This window comes from Mastigoproctus giganteus, chromosome 4 (genome assembly GCF_048544385.1).
Source record: "Mastigoproctus giganteus isolate SK-2022 chromosome 4, ASM4854438v1, whole genome shotgun sequence".
Lineage (NCBI taxonomy): Eukaryota > Metazoa > Arthropoda > Arachnida > Uropygi > Thelyphonidae > Mastigoproctus > Mastigoproctus giganteus.
The window spans coordinates 61,487,694-61,503,393 of NC_143578.1; the positions used below are offsets into that span (position 1 = coordinate 61,487,694).

The 15,700-nt window shown below is 37.7% G+C and overlaps 1 protein-coding gene across 3 annotated transcripts in view; it reads left to right on the forward strand.

Annotated features, from left to right (window-relative positions):
* LOC150086776 (cyclin-dependent kinase 17-like) overlaps positions 1 to 15,700 on the forward strand; it is a 279,296-nt gene that overhangs the window by 223,812 nt on the left and 39,784 nt on the right. For all 3 annotated transcript variants that reach the window (XM_090372743.1, XM_090372745.1, XM_090372744.1), the window contains exon 10: positions 4,169 to 4,228. In XM_090372743.1, the coding sequence (XP_090228869.1) occupies positions 4,169 to 4,228 (60 nt within the window). The remainder of the gene's footprint in view (positions 1 to 4,168; positions 4,229 to 15,700) is intronic.

The window sequence follows — 15,700 nt, forward strand, 5'->3', positions numbered from 1 at the left end:
ATCAGTACAAAAAAACTTAATATAGTTTTACTTGAAAGTGGTTAGTTTTTCAGCAAGTTAGAGCTATTCTTTCTTTGTTTATAAATGCTCTGAATACCTTTGGGATTGGCTCACTTGCCATGTGCCGAATGGTGGGTTAAAAAGGGATGTATGAAGAGAGTTTAGGGTAAGGTAAAGAAAGCCTGCATGAGAAGCACGCAAAAGTTTGATGAAATTTACCGGTAAAAGTACTTTGCCGTAACGGCATTTGTATTGTTGCTCGCTCAGTAAACAGATGGTGGGTGTTACCTAGGGTTACCATCCGTCCTCTTTTAACCGGATTTGTCCGGATTTTTTGTCTAAAATTTTTGTCCGGGTGGATTTTTATAAATTTGTCTAAATGTCCGGATTTTTATATTATACGGCATTTTTTTATGCAAGCTTGATGAAAACTACTGAGTTACGTTATACAGAATCTTTTTCGGAATAGGAGACGATTCTTCAATTCGAATTTCTGTGTTGACAATTAGGCAGAAGACCCCTAAACCAAAATATTGTATTTAGCAATACAATATTTTGGTTTAGAGAGTAGATAACGCGTGAAGATCAGATGGTGTGCTAGAAAAAGATATATAAATTACAGGAATTCCAGCATGTCAAATAAATATTGACAGTTAGAGGGACTGTTTTTCTCTAGAAATTGATTGCAGCATATGAAAACGTGGATTTGAGCTGTGTGCACACCAAATTGATCGAAAGTTGCCTACTGTCGACTAAATTTGGTATACTTATCAACGATCCAATCAAGAGGCAGATACTAGTTTATTTAATACCAAAGTTTACCTTTTTTTAAAATACTGTTTTTCACTTTAATAACAAAAATATTTATTATCCATCTTTATACCTGTAGGTACTTTTCTGCAATTAGGTTAGTTTAGTTGTGAATGTAAAACATAACCTAACCTTAATAAAATTTATGCTTCACTACTTACAATAAAAAAATATTTATTATTATTTCAATTATAAAAATTAATATTATAAAGACTATACTTCCCCTGAAATGCCTAAAAGGAAGTGCATGTTTACAGAAGAGATGAAAAACAAATTTCCATGTTTTGTATCTGGCCGAGAGGAATGGGAAGCTGAATGTAAAGTTTGCAGAATGGGGACATATGTTTCAGTAGCCAATAAAGGGGTTGGTGATTTGAAGCATCACATTGAAACTGAGAAGCACAAGAAAGCAGTTCAAGGTGAGGCCTCTTCGGGAAAGGTTACAGAGTTTTTTGTCAAAGTTGTCGGTAAAATAGAATATGATCTGGCTGCTGCAGAGGGTACCTTTGCTTTTCACACTGTTAAACATCATAGTAGTGACAAATCAATGGATTGCACAACTGTCATGTTAAAAAATGTATTTTTTGATTCTGAGATAGCAAAAAGATTTTCCTGCGCTAGAACCAAGACAGAAGCCATTGTAAACTTTGTACTTGCAAATCATTCTCTTAATGTTACTGTAAAAACTTTAAAAGAAAATAAAATTGCATACTATGGGGTCTCAACTGATGGAAGTAATCATGGTTCTGAAAAAATCTTCCCATTAATTATTCAGTATTTTGATGTAAATGAAGGAGGGTTACAAACAAAATTAATTGAATTACAGAAGATGCCTAACGAGACTGCAGATACCATTTCTATGTATGTTAAAGAAACTCTTGAAAAAAATGGTTTGTGTGAAAAATGTATTGCATTCACTGGGGACAATTGCAATACAATGTTTGGAGAACTGAGACGAAATGAAGAAGGGAATAATGTCTTTGCAAAATTAAAGAAATTGTTGCATAACAAGACTTTGATTGGAGTGGGCTGCCCTGCACATATTTTGAACAATTGTCTTCAGAATGCCGCAGAACTTTGGGAAGTTGATGTAGAGAAAATTGTTTTTAAAATTTACCAGTATTTTCATAATTATACAGTCTGGACTGAAGAGCTTAAGGAATACTGTGAGCTTGTTGAGATTGAATATAGACAGCTCCATTCTCACAGGGCGCCTCCGTAGCCAGGTGGGAAGGAGCAGCAGTGCGTAGCACACGCTTCTTGATTAGACCGGGGTTCGAGCCCGTCACCACCAAATACGGAGGATGCGGAAAGGTCATTCAGGGAATGACCACCGCATATCCCGGAGCAATATGGCCTTAGTTGCTAATGCTCCTAAAAACCAAATAACAACAACAACCATTCTCACAGCAAGACGAGATGGCTTTCATTATTTCCAGCTTTACAGGCCTATTTTCTGTCCCAAGAAAAACCTCCCATTGTGATTAAAAGGTTCTTTGAAAATGGATTTAGTGAGATTCATCTTTGGTTCATGCAATCACTTATGAGTGTATTCCATACACACATACAACGAATTGAAAGGGAAATTAACTCAGCTGCAGAAGTGCTAGATGTCATAGTCTCAGTGAAAGAAATTATCTCGAAACGGATGGATCACAACTTCATGCCATTAAGAGTAAAGGAAATGCTATACAAAAAACATGATGAAGGACTTGTACTTGAATGTGAAAAATTTTCTAGTGATACAAAAAATCTGTATAGAAATTGCATGGAATATTTAGATAAGTGGCTTCACCGTATGGAATCCATTTCCTGTTTTATGTGGATGAAAATGGATGCAGCACCAAGCTGGAATGATGTAGAATGTTCTATTTCCTACTTGATTGACAAAGGGGTAACAATTGATGATGTTAAGTGTTTTGACCAATTTAACAATTTGAAGAAATTTTTGAGGGTCAAATGAATAATAAAGACTTTAAAAACATGCTTATACATGAAAAGGGGGCCAAATATTTTAGTAATTCAAAAAATATTGAATTCCATTCAGAATTGTTGAAAATTGCCCAGTTTTTCTTTGCAATTCCTCCTCACAATGCAAATGTAGAGAGAGAGTATTCTCTCTAATGCAAAGTCAGTGGACGAAAGAAAGGAATAGGTTAAATGTCAATTCTGTAAAAGGTATTTTGTTTTTGCAGTACAATTTCACACATATGTCACGCATTGATTTTTACACATATTTGAGAGGCAATCCAGAGCTATTGAAAGAAATAATTTCTCAAGACAAATATGAATGTACTAATCTTAAACATCAGTAAATGTGGTTTACATTGTCTTTATTTTATTATTTGCATAATATATTTGTTCTCCTTTTTAATCCAAGATGAACTTTGTCCTCTTTTATTCGCCCCAAAACATGTAAATGTCCTCTTTTTATGAGTGCAGAAGATGGTAACCCTAGTGTTATCGGTCTGGAGTAAAAGTTGAATCCCACGGGAGCTTGAAACCCTCCCGAAGTTGGGGGGGGGTAACCTGACCTTTTTCCTTTAGAATCACTAATTGAATCACAAACAGAGTCATATTGGAAGTTCTGGCGTCGTAAAAAATGTTCATAACGTAGTTTCACCGGTAAACTTTTTCGACGTTTGCCGTGCTTCTCATATGGGCTTCCTTTGCCTTTTTTTTTTTTTTTTTTCTTAATAAACAATTTATCCACTAGTCCACCAGTGATTCTAAAGAAAAAAGGTCAGGTTACCCCTCCACTTCAGGAGGGTTTCAATCTTCCATGGGATTCAATTTCTATTCCTGACCGATAACCCCCACTGTCTGTTTACCGAGCGTGCAACAATAAAAATGCCGTTACGACAAAGTGCTTTTACCAGTAAATTTCATGCGAACATTTGCTTCCTTCGCTGAGTTTAGTTATAATTGGCTATGAGTGCATAAGCAAAAAGAAATCGGGGCTCTTAATCTTTCAGGTATTAATTACTGACCCTATTATACATTAAACCAGGTAACATAACTTTAAAACAGTGGCAATCATACAAAAGAGGAACTGCACCCTCACTACAGATTTTCAAAATTTAGCATATTTCAAAAGACAGGTTAAAATTGAAAATGACTGCATTTACTTGATGAAATTTTTAAAATTAATTAATGCAATAATAAAATTAACTTTTGTTATTGAATTAATTGTTTTTACAAAATATGAACATATCACTCTGCATGTAATTAATAAATTGATATATATTAAAGATTGTTTTAAAAACCATGCACTTATCTCTATATGCTCAGAGAATACAGTGATAAGTGCATGGCTTATAAAATTAATTAAGAATGACATTAATTATTTCTTTTATAGGTATCGGCCACCAGATGTGTTGATAGGTTCCACAGATTATTCCACGTCCATAGATATGTGGTGAGCAGTAATACATTTCATGCACATGTTGAATACTAATCGTGATTAAAAGAATGTAAAATTTGTTTAGTCTCCAATTGTTAGAAAAACCTTTATTTCTTCACTGAAAAATGCTCAAACAATGTTCTTGTTATATTATATAGGACCACTGAATTTTTAACCCCACTTAGTAATTAGAAGACAGCCATTCAAAGTGATTGTTTTGAAATACTTGCATAGAAAAAAATTACATTACACTGATTTACACTGTCCATTTTATTAGGTATACCTTCCTTTTTCACAAAATGCAGTGCTCCTTCACTAAAAGTTTTCTACCATGCAATATAAAGGAAGTGTGCAGATATGTAGGGATGCTGTAGTTAAGCAATTTAGTCCAAGAGTGCACAAAATGAAACATGTAAATGACAAAAGTGGCACGGGGTAGTTGGCATCAGTGCATTAGTATGAGTATCTTGGAAACTTCAATACTAGGGTTTTCACATATGGGTGTCTCAGTTGAATCAAGATTGGTTGAATTAAAACCAAATAACATTCAGCCAACAGCAGTCCTGTAGTTGGAAACACATGGTTTATGCAAAAACTAATGTGTGGGATAACAATAAGGCTACATTTTCAATTTTTTTTCCATTTATTTGTACACACAAATTATTACATTTATATACAAAAGTTACAAAATATATATGCAATTTTATATACATTAACATTCTCGTTATACATATATAAAATACTATATTATACATGACCTCCTGGTGTATAGCATTGGTGTATCCTAGAATCAAGGGTGGCTCCTAGGCAAAAGCCCATCTCCACCTAGTTCATCTGTACAGCCGTAGAACCTCTACGAAGTTGGCTTAAAAACATGTGTGCTGTATTATAACACTGCTGATACAAGGCAGCTGCTACCTGGTGCCCTTCTCTAGGCCTGGGTTTACATTGTCTGTTTGTGCCGAATGCACAAGTCCCACACCCACCAGAGTTAGTGCACCAGTAGGTGGGTGCCTATCTCACTTTCTGAACTTGGAGTGAGCGAATAATTAAATAAAATGAAAAGTGAATCACTAGTGGAGAAAAATTGCACAAATTATCCTCAGTCCACCAAGAAACAGTAATTATTATATAAACAGATATATATACAACACTTGTTTTAAATGTGCTCAGTTTCAGAGTTCCTGAGAATCTGGAAAACAATATATAATTAGTTTACGTACAATAGACTATTTAACTACAGAAATATTCTTCAGAGAAAGACCACCTCCACATTCAATTAACAGCATTATCTAGTCTTTCCGCTAGAACTTCCAAACCTGCTGACATCTTGTCAATAGCAATTGACCTAAATCACCATTGATTAACATAAATCAACACAATAACAATTGACAAAAATCAACACAATAACAATTCAAGTAAATCTTCCGTTTACACATTAATCATTTGTCTTTTTTGAAGTTCAGACATTAAATCCACTGTAGGTTGAGAGTACAATGGACAGTTCAAAAATACATGAATCTGATAGAGACTCAATTGTATGTCCTCAGTTGGTGGACAGTAAACAGGCGCAATATAAAAACTTATGAAAGGTGTGGAGATCATTAAACAGGTCACAGTGTCCGTACACAGACCTGTGATGTTGGTAACCACCAGATTATTTAAAACAACTATTGCACTTTTTGGAGGTTTTTCAAGGGAATGAATAATTCTTGCCGAGATTGGAAAACCCATAACGTTATGGGCCCCCACCTCATACCTGCAAAGAATGGACGGGTTCCTGTTTGCAAATAATGTCAAAAGTTATTTTCAAATGCCGATATTCTAATCTCACCCATTGCCATTCTTGAGTGCTGACCATTTATATGAAGAACTTTTACACCCTCATATATAACATCACCCAAATTCTTATCAGCCGCTCTGTCACTGAATTTGAACCATTAACCATTATCACTCATGTTTTGTTCTACTGTCCGTAAGCTGTACCGCTTTCAAGTATTCTGGACACTTAACATCTCTTACAGAATGATTATAATCTCTACCATGTCTCTTACAGTTGATACATTTTGGAGAATCTTCTTTATGGGGACACTCACCATAGACATGACCACCCTCCGCATAGTGTCCACAAGAAACTGCCTTATCGGAACAAAATTGGGCCAAGTGGCCATGCCCCAAACAATGGAAGCATTTGCTTACAATCGTAAACCTACGGAACCTGTGTGATGGAATCCAAGATAGATTCTATCACTCTCTAGAATATACTTCATCATACAAGGACTAAATCCGATCATCCAATTAACCACTTTTGTACCTGATCCAGAACTAAATCTGAAAGTCACCTTGTCTTTAACTTCATCCTGCGAGAATCCAAAATCTTTTAAGTTTTTAAAGAATAGATCTTCAAGTATATCCTCCTTAACATAATCACAAAGGACACCATATATTAACACTGTTAGATCTAATAACTGAGGTTTCTCCATTGTAAGGCCTATCTCTTTCAAGGCAGGAGCAGAATAGATCCTGTTAGCATCCACTGAATTTGTGGTCTCCACAAGAATCCCCTTATTCCTAAGGAGATGAATACCTTTTATTTCATCTCCTTGTGGTCACGCCTAATGACTTCAGTCACTTTCTGCTTTATGTCCTGACTCGAACTCAAGGAAGAATCCTCAGTGGGCCTGAGAATAACCAGATTCTGAGAATTAGGCACACCTCTAGGAACTGATAAGGATCTATCCCGACTAGCACTGCCAGTCACCTCTTTGGATCTTGATTTATTCTTGATGTCCACAGGATCAATTAACTTGAGATCCTGCCACACTATCTCTGCATAAGACTTCTTATGAAGTTCAGTCTGGCAATCTAAAATTTTATTTATCTGACAAGCACTCTCCTCCAGATCCCTAGCTCATACCTTGAGGCGCTCATTGTCCATGACCAAAGCTTTTGTCACCGCCTCCAAGTCAGCCCAGAGACCAAAAATTCTATTGGATGCTAGTTTTGTTATTTTACTTAATTCTTTAGACATTATTTCTCTTAAAGCCTTTCTTATCTTAGCCAATGACACATACACCTCAGAGACATTTAATGATTCTCAAGTTTAAACCATCTATAAAAGAAATCCTATGGTCCTCCCTACTACAAACAGTAATTATATTATCCCCTACACCACTTTGGGAATCAAAAACTCCATAACCCTCACCGTTCTCGGCTATACTTGCTTGAACTACTTTAACGAGAGATGGGTGGTTCATATTTTCTTCATCATTCACGGTAATAATTTTTTCCATATTTGTTTTATCAAGTTTTGGTTTGTCTTTTTCCCTTATAATAGTTTTAGGGGTCTTTGATTTCCTTTTACATTTATTCGTTACTGGTGTCTGAGCAGATTCTTTCTCGATAGACACTTGTCTTGTTGCAAAATCCAGAGAGGAAGAATATGCTTCAGAAGAAGATGAATATGCTTCAAATTCCTGGGACCAAGTAATATCTCTGTCTTCTTCTGACATTATGTTATTTAGAAAAGTAATCTAGACAACAAAAATCAATTAATTCCCACAGTCTATCAATATGTCTATGTGCTTGTGCCAAGAGAGATTAGAAGTCAGGGTAATCCCCAAAAGAGATATATCATTTTGCCTAGAAATAGGAGTGTCACTAAAGATAAGCATAGGAGCAGAAATAACCTTTTTGAGAGATATAAGACAAGACTGAGTTTTAGAAGCATTGAAATCAACTAAGTTGACTTTGCCCCACTGGAGAATTACATGGAGATCGGCATTTAAGGAATTGGTAGCAGATTTTCGAGAAGTTGAAGCTGATTGAGCAGGGCAAGGTTTCTCAAAATGGAAAGTGGAATGCAATGTGCTTTCATCGGCAAAACTATGGATAGGATTTCCAGGCAATGGAAGAAGGTCATTAATATACAAGAGGAAAAGAGTGGGGGAAAGAACTAAACCTTGGGGGACACCAGCATTAGTGGAGAAATTGGAAGACAGAGAGCCATCTTCCATCACCCTTAGTGAGCGATCAGAGAGAAAACTGGATAGCTAATTACAAAAAACAGTTGGCAAACCATAAGATGGAAGCTTGTTTAGAAGACCTTTATGCCAAACAGGATCAAAAGCCTTTGAGATGTCAAGAGCAATTGCTTGTGTTCCACCAAACTTTTCCGTTGAATTAGTCCATAAATGGGTAACATAAGCCAGAATATCACTAGTGGATCGACTCTGACAGAATCCATACTGGCGATCGTTGATCAGACAGAAGGTTTCTAGGTAATTTAAGACTTGGCAGTTAATTGATTTCTCCATTACTTTAGAAAGAGTAGAAGTAATTGCAATGGGACGGTAATTGAATGGGAGGGATTTTCACCTTTTTTAGGAACTGGCTGGATATAAGCAAATTTACAAGCAGAAGGAAAAACACCTTTGGAATAAGAAAGGGAAAAAAGGCGGCAAAGAACAGGAGTAAGTTCAGGAGCACAGGTTTTGAGAACAAGTGGAGAAATACCATCGGGACCTGGAGCTTTCTTAGCTTGAAGATTCATCAAAATCCTTCTGACATCCTTTTGACGGAAGACCACAGGAGGCATTGAATGGAGCATGTTGGGAATGGTGGGAGGTGTTTTACCAAGATCATTTTTCTTCCAAATAGATGATTTGGAAGAAAAATGGTATGGTAGCAGGTCAGCTTTATCCTTGGCTGAAGTGACAACAGAACCAGTGGTTTGGACAGAGGTGGGAGCAGAGATGAGCAAAAGTTGCGGCCAATAGCTTTGGCAAGAGACCAGAATGCTCGGCTACCATTAGGCAAGAAGCAAGTTTTCTACTCTTAGCCTGTTCAAAATCTAGTCTAGACTGATTAATAACTGCTTTACAATTGTTGCGAGCTTTGGTGTAGGCAGAAAATGAAACCGAAGAATTGGAAACAAGCCAATTACAATATGCAGCATTCTTCTCTTGAACAGCCTTAACACATTTATTGGAAAACCAAGGTTTAGATAAAGGACGAGATTTTAAAGTGGAGCGTGGGATAAAGGATTCCATTCCTGCAAGAATAATTTTACTGACATGATCTGAGCAAATGTTGATATCAGGAGTTTTGAAACAGTAATCCGACCAAGGAAAAGAAGGAGAGAAATCTTGCAGGTCATCCCATTTTGCATTTTTGTAATGCCAAACAATATGAGGTTGGGAGTAGCCATGAGATAGAGGCTCCATTGGAGAAGAGACAATCACCAAGTTGTGATCTGAGGTGCCTAAAGGACCTCTCACTTCGGCTGTGTACTTAGAAAGGTTGTTTGTGAGAAAAAGATCAAGCGTGTTGGCTGTATGGTTAGGATTGTCTGGTATTCTTGTAGGTAAACGAACAATCTGTGTTCGTTTACTTACGAACACAGATTGTTCGTATTGTTCGACCAAGGTCATTAGGAATTGCAAAAGCCTCAGCATCTCGACCAGCTGGGTCGGTGTAACTAGAAAACAAAAGCCAGCTGGTGTTGTGAACATTAAAATCACCAAGGAAAATTACCTCACTGATAGGAAAGTTGGACTGCAGAAAGTAAAGTTGCAAAGAGAGGAAGTCAAAAAGCTCCAAGTGATTAGTGGAGTTGGGAGAATGGTAGGGACAACAGATGAATTTGACACAGTGAGGTAGAGAGATTTTGAGCCAGAGAAGATCGAAAAGAGGAGATTCCAAATTACCAAGTCTCTGACAGGGAACATCGAAACGGACATATGCACAAGTACCACCTTTGAGGCGAAAGGAATCATACAGTGAATAATTTGGGCAACTGAGATGAGCAGTAGTTGAATCAACCGATAACTGAGATTCTGTCAGAAAAAGTACATGGGGTTTGGCAGACTGCAAGTGGAAATGGACATCGTTGAGATTAGAATTGAGACCATGTATATTTGTGAAATGAATTAGGAAGTGTTTGGGAGGTTTAGATCTTTTCGCAGATAAGCTTACTCTAATAGTTTGACAATTCATGGTGTATTCAATAGTAAGAAAAAGTGGGAGGGACAGTGCTGAAGGAAGTAATGAAATTTTTGGATATGGTGTACACATGGTAAGAATATACCCAGATCCTTGACATAACGTGGCCTTGACAATGCCCCCCACATACACACTACTCGGACTACCTCCAGTCACTATCTTGCAGAGTAAAGGTAGCAAGATTATACACTAGCTGATCCAGAAACCTCCTAGAGAGTTACCAATAGGTTCGGTCCGGTGTACTAACTAGCGGCCGGCCTGCAAACACCGTTTTAGAGCTGTACCCTCGAAATGTAAGGAAGATTGGATCTCGCCATGATGTTCATCATAACCTCAAAAGTTATCAATCATACTGCCTGGTGGAAGAGATGGGGAAGGGTTGACCGAAACTTGGCTCTGGAGACTAAACATGGGTTCCACCACTTCAAGCCTCCAATAAGCAGAGTGGTGGTATTGCACCGGTTGATGAGAGTCATCTACCACCTAGTACTGCCTGGTAACACAGAGGGGCGGCATTCCTCCATGTGGTGTGGGTGCCACACCTCTACCCCTGCTTACGTTGGTTCACACCTGGGTGGTCACCCACTGTGTGCTTGTGCTTGGAGGTTATACTCAGGATTACTAATAGTCACAACATCGTGAAGGTGCAAGCAGAGGATTTGGCTGTCACAGACCGTCTGGACTTCGCCGAAATTGAGTTCACTTGACTTGAGTGCCACCCAAATATCAGTTCCATCAGCGTTTTAGACTCCCAGGTAGCAAGTACAGCATGTCTGGCATATCTGAGAGAATGTCTGTAACAACCGCAAGGACCATATGGGTTATAATTTCAGAAAAGGAAATTACAATGCTTTAAGGTGCTACATGGCCTCTATTAACTGGTTAGATATCGCACAGAGAACGAATACAATTGAACTGTGGTATGCTTTTAAAACATTAATCACAGATGCCTTGAATGCATATTTACCATTATAAAATACTCCACAAGGAGGGTTCCAAGTTGGACGAATAGTGAAGTTGCCACATTACTTGAGCAGAAAAAGGTGGCATGGAAAAATTACAGAGCAATAAAAAGTACTGAAGCCTATAACAGCTACAAGATGATCTGTAATTGAGCCACAGAAAAGGTTTGATAGGCAAAGACAGTTTATGAGAAATCGCTAGCAAACAGAGCAAAGAGGGGGGGATAAGGAATTCTTCACATATATAAATGCTAAGAAGAACAGGACAAACCAGATCGAACCTTTACGTAACGGAAAGGGGATAGTATTAAATACACCAGCTGCCATTGCAGATGAACTCAACAGTTATTTTGCATTGATATTTACAGAAAAACCTTTTGTGGCAATGGGAAATTGTGGGAGCAAAGTTGAAAAATATGTAATTAATGATATTTAAATTTTGCAAGATTATTTAATGAAAAAACTTTTGAACCTACAGGCCAGTAAGGCTCCTGGAGTTGATGGAATATACCCTATAATCTTAAGCAAGGCAGCAAGTGAGTGCATTGAACCATTGAGGCTAATTATACAAGCATCACTAGACTCTGGAGAGTTTCCGTTGTATTGAAAAAGTGCCAATGTATCTCCCATACATAAAGGTGATTCTAAGAGTGAAGTGGGAAATTATCGACCGGACAGTCTGACTTCAGTGGTAGGGAAAATCATGGCGGCAATGATCAAGGGCGGAATTCAGGATCGTTTGGATTGAATTGAAATTCTCAATGATACTGAGCATGGTTTTGTAAAGGGAAAATCATGTTTAACAAATCTGGTTCACTATTTTGAAAGGGTCACTCATGAGCTGGATTTAGGGAATAATTTCAACGTTGTTTATTTAGATTTCAGCAAAGCTTTTGACTCAGTCCCACATGAGCAGTTTCTTTATATGCTGGAACAGGTTGGAATCACTGGGAAAATCCTTCGATGGATATCAGGATGGCTTTAGGGTAGGAGGCAGAGGGTTGTTATAAATGGCTATTCCTCAGATTGGGTTGATGTAAGAAGTGGGATTCCCCAGGTATCAGTATTAGGACCACTGTTGTTTTTAATTTTCATAAATGACATTGATGAATGGATAGAGGGCGTAATGTCTGAATTTGCAGATGATGTTAAAATTGGTAGAGTAGTTAATGATCACTGTCAAGCTGAGCTTCTTCAGAGAGACCTAGATATACTTCAGGAATGGTCAGAAAAATGGCAGCTATGCTTTACTCCAACAAAGTGTAAGGTATTACACCTGAGAAACAGTAATCCCAAAATAACTTATTCACTTGGTGGAGTTCGACTAAACCCAGTACTGGAGGAAAGGAACTTGGGTGTTACGATACGGTCAGACATGAAATTCTCTGAGCATTGTAAACAGGTTGCAAGGAAGGCCCATAGTTTCCTATTGATGATCTATCGAACTTTTGCAAGTAGAGATAGGGACATGATAATCCCATTATATAAGGCTTTTGTTAGACCACACTGTGTATACTGTATGGTCTAACAAAGTGTATACTGTGTTCAAGTATGGAGACCACACCTAAAGAAAGACATTGAGCTTCTTGAAAGGGTGCAAAGGCGGATAACTCGCCTGGTGAGATCGGCAAAAGGGCGTCCTTATGAAGAAAGACTGCAGATATGTGGGTTGCAGAGTTTGGAAACTAGACACCTTAGAAGAGATTTGATTGAGGTGTTTAAGGCTCTGAGAGGCATCAGTAAAATGAATGAGGACGAAATTTTCAAGATTATAAATGATGCTAGAAATAGGGGACATAGATTCAAGTTACGGTTGGGGGGAGATGTTTAGATTGGACTACAGGAATTTTAATTTACCCAGCGAGTTATAAATTACTGGAATAAGTTGCCTAGATGGGTGGTAGAGGCTAACAGTTTGGGGGCTATTCAAAGATCATCTGGATAGTACCTTCGGATGAGGGAAATGCATAGGATTATAGGTTTAATTTGCTTTTCTTTTATTAATTATTATTATTTTTTTTTTCTAATCATTGTTTTATTCGGTTTTTTTTTTTTTTTTGGCTGGTGCAGCATAAGCCATAGGCTTTCTTGCACCATGCGGCCATTTCTAATACTAATATTAATAATACTCATCCATTCTTGACAAATCATTCTCTTTCTACACGTTCTTTCGACATCCATTTCTGCTGGATCCCAAGCCACATTGGGATCAGCGGTATGAACTGGCAGATGCTGCGACCAGATCACCAGAACCCCACAACACCCACTGCCTATTAGTACCCTATATGGACTTCAGGCAGGTGATACACTTTACATTACTCTTCTAATGGCAACAGTCTTGGCATGGGCAGGTCACAAACAAGCTGTATCAGATAATGCTTGTAATACAAAACTGGCAGTCTAGTTTGCACTGGAACCATAGAGAGGAAGTTGTTCTAGCTCACCTCCGCATAGAACATATTCATTTTATGCATGCATTCCTGCTGAAGGCAGATGATTCTCCTATGCGTGAGAATTGCAGCACCCTTTTAACCATTCGTCATATTTTATCCGAATGTCCACATTATAGACATGAACGTATTTTATATTTTACTGCTTTTAGTCATCTGGCTGAATAGATGTGCTGACACACAGTCAATATCAGATTTTATCTGATAATGACCATGTGTCTTCTGTTTTCAGTTATTTGAAATCAATTAACCTTTTTACTCGTATTTAAAATTTACCTTTTTATTGTTATACATTTATTGTTATATTTTATACCTTATACCTTTGTTGTTATATTTTATACATTTTTTGCCTTTATTGTTATATATTTTGACATTGTGCTTTAGGTCACTGAAATTTTAATTGTGTAGTTCTATATGACCTGGTTTTGGCACATTATAGCCTCAGTTGCTAATGCACTATTAAAACCCAAACCAAACCACAAAAAATATGAACAATCCATTGTTAAATTTTGCAATAATTTAACTGCTATGGTAATAGAACAGTTAAGTTGTAAACACCTCTGGCCACAGTGGCTATATACAGGGTGGGTGGGAAGTCACTCATTATTTTAAAAATGTTATACATATTTCCTAAAATATACAAAATAGCACTGCACATTTTTTTTTCTGATTTGTAGCTTATTGTTTGTTATTAGTTCTCTGAAAGTTACACCTCGATGGGACCCTCAGCATTTTCGACACATTTTTTTTTAAATGGGCAAGTACATTTTCTGTGGCCTTCCTTAAGAATTATACAGGAACACAGGAAATTACCTGACAGATCTTGTTTTCAAGTTCATTAATATTCTTAGATTTATCTTTTACACTTCTTCCTTGACCCATCCCCATAAAAAAGTAATCACACGGGGTTAGGTCTGGACTTTGTGCAGTCCATTCTGTGGGTCCCCGACAACCTATCCAGCATCTTGGGCAATGCTCATTGAGCCACTCCCTAACAGTCAAAGCAAAATGTGGGGAGCACCGTCTTGCATAAACATCAACTCTTGAGCATTTTCCTCGTGCAGAAATTGTAGGCTGCACAAAATTTTACAACATTTCTAAGTATCGTTTGCCGATATAGAGAGTGACTTCTCACCTACCCCGTAGAATATAATAGGAAACATTTTATTTTATTTTAAAATTGACAAGTGGGTTTACTATAAGTAAAGTGGGTACACTGGAGAAATTGGGCCAATTATCTTTCAGTGATTTCAAATTTTACATCTCCCCTCCTTTCCAAATATCTTATTCAGCCCTCAGTTGTAAAAACTTTTTAAATTTCAGGAAGGGAATTATTGTGGACTAAAGGCTTCTTGGACTATCAGCTGTGATAATACATTCAAGAGAGAAAGTACAGTTGAAATATATGGAGCTTTCAATACATTCTCTTTGAATGCATTCATTTCATATAAAGGGTAATGCAAAAGAAGGATGCCAAGATGGATGAAATGGGATTCACTAATTTGATAGAACATAAGAAGGTAACATGGGACAATTATGAAGTGGTTGGAGACTTGGATATATATACACCGATGAGCCAAAACATTATGACCACCTACCCAATATGCCTCCACGTGCAGCCAAAACAGCTCGTACCCGGCGAGGTATGGATTCTACAAGATTTCTAAATGTGTCTTGTGGTATCTGGTACGAATGCGTAACCAGCAGATCCTTTAACTCCTGTAAGGTCCGTGGTTGAGATGCCGCAGATCAGAGTTGCTGTTCCAACAGAAACCACAGATACTTGATGAGATTGATGTCTGGGGAATTTGGAGGCCAGGGTAATACCTGGAAGTCTTCCTTATGTTCCGCGAACCAGTCTCGAACAGTCTGGGCGGTGTGGCATGGCACATTATCCTGCTGAAAGACGGCACCGCCAGAGCGGAACTTTTGCCATGAAAGAGTGTACCTGGTTAGCAATGATGTTTAGGTAGGTGGTAGACATCAGAGTGCATGGCACATGGATGACTGGACCCAGGGTATCCCAGAAGAACATTGCCCAAAGCATGAGACCGCCGCCACCAGCTTGTTTT